We start from the raw sequence: 7,752 nt of genomic DNA on the forward strand, positions 1-7,752 counted from the left end.
GGTACAAGTTTTGTTTTATACAGTAAAAATATATAGCCAAGCTATTGCTGTAATATCACCACCAAGTGTGTGTACCATTAGTGCATAGTGACAAGTACTGTTTGCTATACTGTTTGCTATACTGTTTGCTATGTATACTGTCCCTGAAAGTGGACACATCAGTGTGACACCTGACCTCAGAAAAAGATCAACCAGTCAGAGTTATAGACTTCCTTTAAAGAGTCATCCATAAATTCTTCTGTATCTTATTTCCAATCTTCTCTATAACCTATTATCATATATACTATAGAAAATAGGAAAAAGTCATTTACTTCTCACATAACAGCGAGTTATGCAACATATTCTGGGATAAACCATGTCCCTTTTCAAACCCAGCTGTTAAATAACTCATGACAGACTTGCTTAAGTTCATCCCAGGCTCTGTTGCCATAGTAACTGAGGCATCTGTAGACATCTGTAGACCTTCAGACTGAAGTCTCAACAAAGATTTACTCTAATAAAGATTACTTTTCTTGGCATACCATTTATTAAACTGCAAGTCTTTTGAGCGTGCACAGTGCGTTCCCTGCATGGTTATACAACAAAACTTTTATGACAGGTGTATTTTCTGAAGCATGGGGCAAGCAACAGGGAGATAAAATGAGAACATTTTGATTTTCCTGACACCTCTCAAGTCTGTATCAGATATTGTCAAAGCATTTGCTGATTTTAGCTTTTTAAACTTGTCCATGAGAGCCTCTTTTTTCTTTTCTGTAACCCAGACGAACTTGGCCTTAAGTAACTGGCAGCTCCCTTGACTTATCAACATGTTAATTAAGGTTTCACATGATGACTACTTTTTTTTCCAAACAGATGTAGTTGGGTAATGGCTTTGTAAAGGACAGTTATCCGTTCGCTACTTGTTGATTGTTGCAGCCTTTAAGCTGGCAGGCTTTGTGCGTTGCTCTTTCAAGGACACTTCAGTGAATGCTTGTTGGAACAGGATGAAAACAGAGATCTTTTACCTATGCAAACCTCATTTGATCGCACAGGAGGCACATTCATTTCATATAAAATCACAAATATGAAAGAAACAGAGTTTTATTTCTAAAAAAGATAAGATGATACCAATGTCCTTTTTGTACAGCTTTTTCACAATCACAATGCAAGCTGGGTCAACTGGGTTTGGTGTTGGGTCATCAAAGCTCATCCTTTGGCTGTAAAACGGGAAAATAAAGAGATTAAAGTACAAATATTTGAGACAATGAAAACTTTAACATCTCAACACATTTGGAAGACATGGAGGGCTCAACTTTTAATCATTTAGACCTGAATATTCAAACTCTCATTTACATAAGAAGAAAGAAAATAGACAGGACTTTAAAGGTTGCAGGTTTCTTTACAGGGAGCCAGAATCTTGGCTTATGCATCAGATATTCACATGAGTTCACTACTGCTGCTAGATGAGTGAATGATTTTGGACATAACCTTTTTCTTTCTCAAAGACATAATGAGAGTCTTTGAGAACTAAGAGGGCCACAGTATTTCTGTCTAGTTAATGACCAAATAAGATGGAATATCTCTCCATCTTTTCTTTTTATTGTTTAAGGAGAACATTATTTTCACTTGAATTCAACAAAAGTCTCTGCTTTTACTCAAGGCCATAATTGAACTGAATAACAGAAAACCATGTGATTTGGAGGTAGTGCATAAGGAAAGAGCTTTTGGCCCAAGCTGGTATTGACTATACTAGTGTAAACGGGAAGCATTGTTGAAGCAATCCTAAACTGAGTTGACGGAGGGACAGAAACTTAACAGAAACCCTCACCCTTGTCCTGTGGCAGTAACATGGGAATAGTTCGTCGCTGGGTTGCTCCACCAGCTCCATGCCATTACGAATCTTTGGCTCTGTTACCTGGAGCTTAGCATACTCCTAAAAGAACACAATGAAATGTGCAGAAATCTCACAGACAGAAAGTTTCAGTTGAAGCAAAAAACAAGCATTTCAACAGGTAACGGAAAAGCATTTTATCCAGCAACATATATGGCAATACATTGCCAATAAATACAGCATCGGTCAATTCTTGTTGAGTCTCCATTTAGTACCTTAATTTTTTTAAAATAAATCAATTTATATTAAATAAAAAGTATCTGCACTTTTTACTTTTGGAAAAACTTAAGGCTGGACATGTCGAGTACCAGGTCATGTGACTTCATGTAAGCATTCAAAACTATACTGACAAATTTCTATCAAATTGGCAGCCTATGTTAACAAATAAGTGGATTATACTCTAAAGATCATGTTTGTTTTATATGTTTTAAAAGTTTCAAAATTACATATTTAAAAAACTGGAAAATTTTAAAGTCATACCCTAAATTGACCATGTATTCCTTGGGATACATGGTTTAAAAATTTAATACAAAGATCATATTTTGAAAAATATTTAATGGAAGTGTGTTATTGTAGCCTACATACATTAAAAATATGCAATTAATTCATTTTTCAGGAAATAATAACACACACACACACACACACACACACACACACACACACATATATATATATATATATATATATATATATATATATATATATATATATATATATATATATATATATATATATGTGTGTGTGTGTGTGTGTGTGTGTGTGTGTGTGTGTGTGTGTGTGTGTGTGTGTGTGTGTGTGTGTTTATGTTATATATGTTTATTTTCAAACACTTACATATGTTTGCTCTTCCAAGGGTTAGAACTGTGTTAATGTTACCTTGAAAAGTTTGTAGTAGTAACAGAATATGCTGTCTCCCATTAGATGATTGCGGGCATACTGCTGACCTGCAAGAGCAATTTTCTTTGCCTGAAAGAAAGCAAAAATTTTAAAGGGCAAAGGAAAAAAAAAATCTTTTCCCCTTTTGTCAAAGCACAAAAAATGCAGGACACAATGTAGTGGATCTGGAAAAGACAGCTATTTGTGTCAAAGCGAATCCATAACCAACAAGAATCTACAGGACAGAATTCCCTTATAGAACGTCTACAAACATTGATTGTTCTCACCTCATCATCATGGTCTCGAGCCCAGTGGATCTTTTCCAGCAGATCTCCAAGGTCTGCCCTGATTGGGATGAAATGCTCCCACGGTCGAAGCTCATTGTAGAAATGCTCGTAGTAACCAGAATCTTGTTTTAACACCACACTGTCTCCAGCTAACAGGTATGGCAGTCTGTATGCAGCCACAGTGCCGTCGATGTTTATTTGGTACTTGTACTGTGGAGGATATGGAACAGTTAGTTAAGTTAAGGAATTTCATTTCAAATTTCAAACTCTGGGCAAATACAAAAGAAGACCATAGTTGGGTTAATTGTCTCTCTTGTTTTGGTGGTGCTAGCATATTCTACCATCAAATGCAAGTTAGGTTTAAAGTTATTACCAAGAATAGGTATATAATACAATAAATATTTTTAATCTCAGGCCCCGTTTACATGTGTCATCCAAAAATGCTAACACGCAGTGAGAACACAGTGAAAAAAATCTGCGTTTACACGGAAATGCTGAGGGACAGAAAACACTGTAGTAAGCATGCCAGGCCTGTAGGTGGTATATGACTGTCTTGTTCAGAAGCTGCTTTTGGTAAATCTCCACCGAAGTAGAGTTAGGCCGATCACCTGGTGTGTTGGTGAATGCTAGAAGCAGAAGTGGAGCAATAGATGCACATTTATTGAAAGACAGCCGGCAGATTCAGCAGCACAAGCACAACACAGTGGCTTGCACGAAGCGTGACATCAGGGTTTCCACTGAAAACGCTGGCTCGCCGTTTACACGGCAACAGTGTCAACAGTGTTTCAGAAAAAATTGAAAGGTTTCACCCAAAAACCATTGTCATGTAAACGGCCCCTCAGAAAAAAACAAGTCTCACCTTGAAAAAGTCAAAAAAAGAAACATGTTTGACCAGCGGTCCGTAGAGGCTCTCATCGTGTTTGAAAAAGAAAAAGTTGGTAAAGGCAGCATCTATCATGTTGGGGTAAGCCCTGGAAAGCTTGACCAGCTCCAGGCGTTCCTGACGACTGTCCCGGCCCCTCCAGAAAGCTGTGGCGTTCTTCTCTGGCCATGACAGACCTGTGTTGGCTTGCACTGACATCATGTCCAGACTTACCCTGTGCAGTGGAAGGAAAATGTGTTGGCAGGGTTATTGTTCAAAGGACCTGTCAAAGTCATGGACTAAGAGGTAAAAACAACAAGATGGGGATTGAGAGATCTGATTTTTTTGGATAAGAAAACTATGTCCTTAACTCAGCAAAACAAGATTAGTCTTCTTGAGATAATGAGATAAATTAGTTAATGTATGTTTCATAGAAACTATCACAGCCTTTCAGGGCTTCTGTAGATTTGATGGTTTTAATCTATAAATAATGTTAAATATTTGATAGTAAAAAATGTAAATTTTGCAAAGTATAAAAACGCAGCAACACTAAGGACACAAAGGGCATCCCAACAATTTTATATTTCAACCCCTTTTCCTTATTTTCCCTATTCAGTAAGGGTAGTGACAGTGTCATTGGGTTAGTGAAATAAACTCCTACAACAGGACTACATTTTTTGAAGCACTTGTTTTGGGGTGACCTGGTATGAGTTTAACACTTGAATAGATAAAATATTATTGCACATAGTACGCCTGCAAACTGATTATTTTTTTAAATGAATAAAAACCTGCCATACCTTCCCATAGTTTCAAGGACAGACTCAGTCAGGTCGTATGTGGGCATGACAATATCCCTGGTGTTGTTAGAGCCACACCATGAAAAAATAGGATGAAGCTTTTCGGTGGCTTTCCTTTTCTCAAGCGGCCAGTCACCAAGGTTTACAAAGAACTCCATATCAGGTAGCCTCACCTGGACAGCCACAAGGACAGAAAACAAAGGTCATATTTCAATCAAGTGTTGATGTTAACCCAATTATAAGCTTTGTCATAGGCTTTATCTCCATTTTGCTGACTCAGCAGAAATGACCCTAGAGGACATCTATTTAAAGAAATTCTTAATACGCTTTTCCAAGATAGCAAGAATAGTTAAGTCACTCCATTGTTCAGGAAGCCCTTACCTTTCTAGTGAGTGACAGGAGAATGGCATCCATAAAGATTCTGAAACCTACGTGCTCTCCCAAAGTTTTGACATAAACCTAAAAAGAGCAAATATCTGAGTCAATGCAAAAAAATGATTCAGGGATTCAGTTCAACTGTGATTTACCACAATCTCTGGGGCTTCTCCAATAAATCCTTTGTGCAAAGGTTGAAAGCTCTGGGAACTCATTCCCAGAGCGATACCCTTGAACACCTGGTAACCAGACTATAATTGCAGGTGTGTCACATAGCTCCAGGCTCTCCTGACCCACTTTACATGATTTCACAGCCCGATTAATAAAAAAGCAAAGGCATACTACCCTTCATAACTGTATTATGTCAGTATTTGTGCAATAACCCAAAACTTCTGTCACCATTTTTTTCCCATATATTCCTAGTAAAATGTACTTATTTGAAATCCAATTCAATGTTCACATGACACTTGTGTTGATATTAACTACTTACTATACTACTATAGTAACTACTATAACTATAACTACTATATTTCTAACACTTTTTAAATGGGAGTAGCTCTAAAAAAAAATCTCCCAGGGGATAAAGTATCTCTGATTCTGATCAGGCTTTAGTACTTCTGAAATTTGACAGAGAAGAAAGGGACCTTTTGCATTTCCATTAATTCACCTTAGCTTTGCTTGCAGAGGACTACTTAGACTTTGGTTTCAGTTTGTTGTTACATTAACGGTGGAATGTGATCAGCCCATTTTGGTATCTACTGCTCATCTTCTTTCTTATTCCTTCCATCTCTTGTTTCCTCTGTGTTAATGGATGTAAGATACCTTGTTGTCTTTGACAGTGTAGTGGCAGAGACTTTGTCTCTGGCCAAAGCGCTGTGGGATCTCCTCTGCGTTGCGATCTGGGTCCACACTTTCAAAGAAGCCCAGGTCCCTGTTTATCTGTGGGAAGGACTGGGGGCAGTGCATGTGGGCTTCCCATACAGCTCCATTGGGCTGGGGGCAGTCACAGCCTTCATGGTAGTTTGGGCCTGTGTAGAAAAACACAGAACTCTTCGTCATGTCATATCAAAATGTGCCATGAGCAAGTAATAAGCGAGTAAAACTTATTTTGTTGACGGATTACAATGTGCTCCACCTTTAAGGATGAATGGGGATTGGGCAACATGTTCATTCTTAAGCAGAATGTGAATTTCAAGGTCTTTGTAGGTGGCGTACATTCTGTAGCGCACTAGAAAGGAGCCATCACGACGATCGAGGACCTGTATCCAAATCCTGACAAACGGCTCCGTTGGAGAAACCATCTTCACCTCAAAGGTCTTTTCACCAGGTGAAGTTGTTAAACTGTGAGGGAGAGAAACCATGAATCTGCTTCAATGCAGAAAGAGCACAGTTTAAAAAATGCAAGTATAATAATGATGAAGTTGAACATGTTAGAATATCCCCAAAACAAAGCTGCAATACAATACAATAATTTGTTTCTTGGCTTTAAAGGAAAATGTATGTCTCTTTCTGTTTAATAAAATATAGACAAAGTGAGAGAAAGGGATCTGTGTTAAGACCCAAGGCTACAGGGAAGGTGACACCAAGGAGTATCAGACTGCCTTCATTCGGCCCTTGGGAACTTTTGACGTGAAGGGTTATTCCAGGTTGTCTGCCTCCTTCCCCTGAGGGTCCAGACTTTCATGTCTGCTGTTTGCTGTCCAGTTTCACATGTCAGTATGTTGGGAAGATTCATTACCTTGTCCTCTTTATGTAGTCCTCATACCATAGGACCCCAAACAAGGAGATAACAATTGTTATAGCAATGTCATTTAAAAGAGGGGTCGTTCATTTATTTCTATCATAAAAGGAAAAGGCCAGTACCTCGGCTGCAGACTTGACATAATATTAAATGCATTATTTGTTTTTATTAACACAAAGGACAATTCAACTCTTGTTTTAGCTCCAAAAGCTGTTTATGCCTGTCAGACGAGCAGTACCACTTTAGAAAGCCCAAAGTGAGGCATGCGTGGAACAGTTGTTATTTGTTAACTTCAGACATTTCATTTCACGAACTGTGCAAGTGAAGAAAACAGTATTGGGTATGTTCCAGCAACCATGTAAACTTACTTTTTCCCCGAGCTGTCGACTGCCTGAATAAAGAAATACCGCGCAGGAAGAACAATGTTTGCCTCCAGTCCTGGTCCCCATACCAAAGTTTTTGAAGTACATGGTTCCGAGCCTGCTTGAGCGACGGGGAGTCCGTTCCTGACCAGATCCAGACAGAAGTGCAGAAGCAACCACGAAAATGGTCGAGGAAACATTGTTGTCCTGTGTGGTCTGCGGTTCCTCTTCTCTCTACTGAGGGTCACTGTCTAAATGTGTCATTGTTGGTGTGGAGATGCCCTAACGTCAGCGAGAGGAATGTAAGTCCGTCACGTAAAAAAAAAGTTACAGTTAGTTCTCTCTGTTCCCTCATGGAGTGACATTCATCGTGAGTGGGTTCTGCCTGACACGCAAACAACAAGGACACAGCGTCGAGTCTCCGGTACCCTATGCGGTCCCATTCTGTGGCACATATAGCTACATTTAAGAACACTATCCATTCTTTAACCAACACTGGGCGGGATGGGCAACTGGGATGAAGCAGTATGACAAGAGCTAGTCTCTTCCTCGAGGCTGGCTTTGATTGGATAAAAGCGCAGT

The 7,752-nt window shown here is 39.0% G+C and overlaps 1 protein-coding gene across 1 annotated transcript; it reads right to left on the reverse strand.

The window, feature by feature from the left end:
• Positions 1-355: 355 nt before the first annotated feature.
• Positions 356-7,752, reverse strand: poglut2 (protein O-glucosyltransferase 2). The gene is made up of 10 exons (XM_074694689.1): positions 7,177-7,752; positions 6,203-6,408; positions 5,890-6,095; positions 5,074-5,151; positions 4,693-4,865; positions 3,893-4,130; positions 3,034-3,243; positions 2,747-2,836; positions 1,808-1,912; positions 356-1,196 (listed from the first exon to the last, which is right to left on the reverse strand). Exons 1-10 carry the CDS (start codon positions 7,368-7,370, stop codon positions 1,179-1,181), a joined length of 1,518 nt encoding a protein of 505 aa, XP_074550790.1. The 5' UTR covers positions 7,371-7,752; the 3' UTR covers positions 356-1,178.

The sequence above is a fragment of the Halichoeres trimaculatus genome, unplaced genomic scaffold, assembly GCF_033239565.1.
Source record: "Halichoeres trimaculatus isolate MK-OKI-2021-1 unplaced genomic scaffold, fHalTri1.1 fHalTri1_scaffold_19, whole genome shotgun sequence".
Lineage (NCBI taxonomy): Eukaryota > Metazoa > Chordata > Actinopteri > Labriformes > Labridae > Halichoeres > Halichoeres trimaculatus.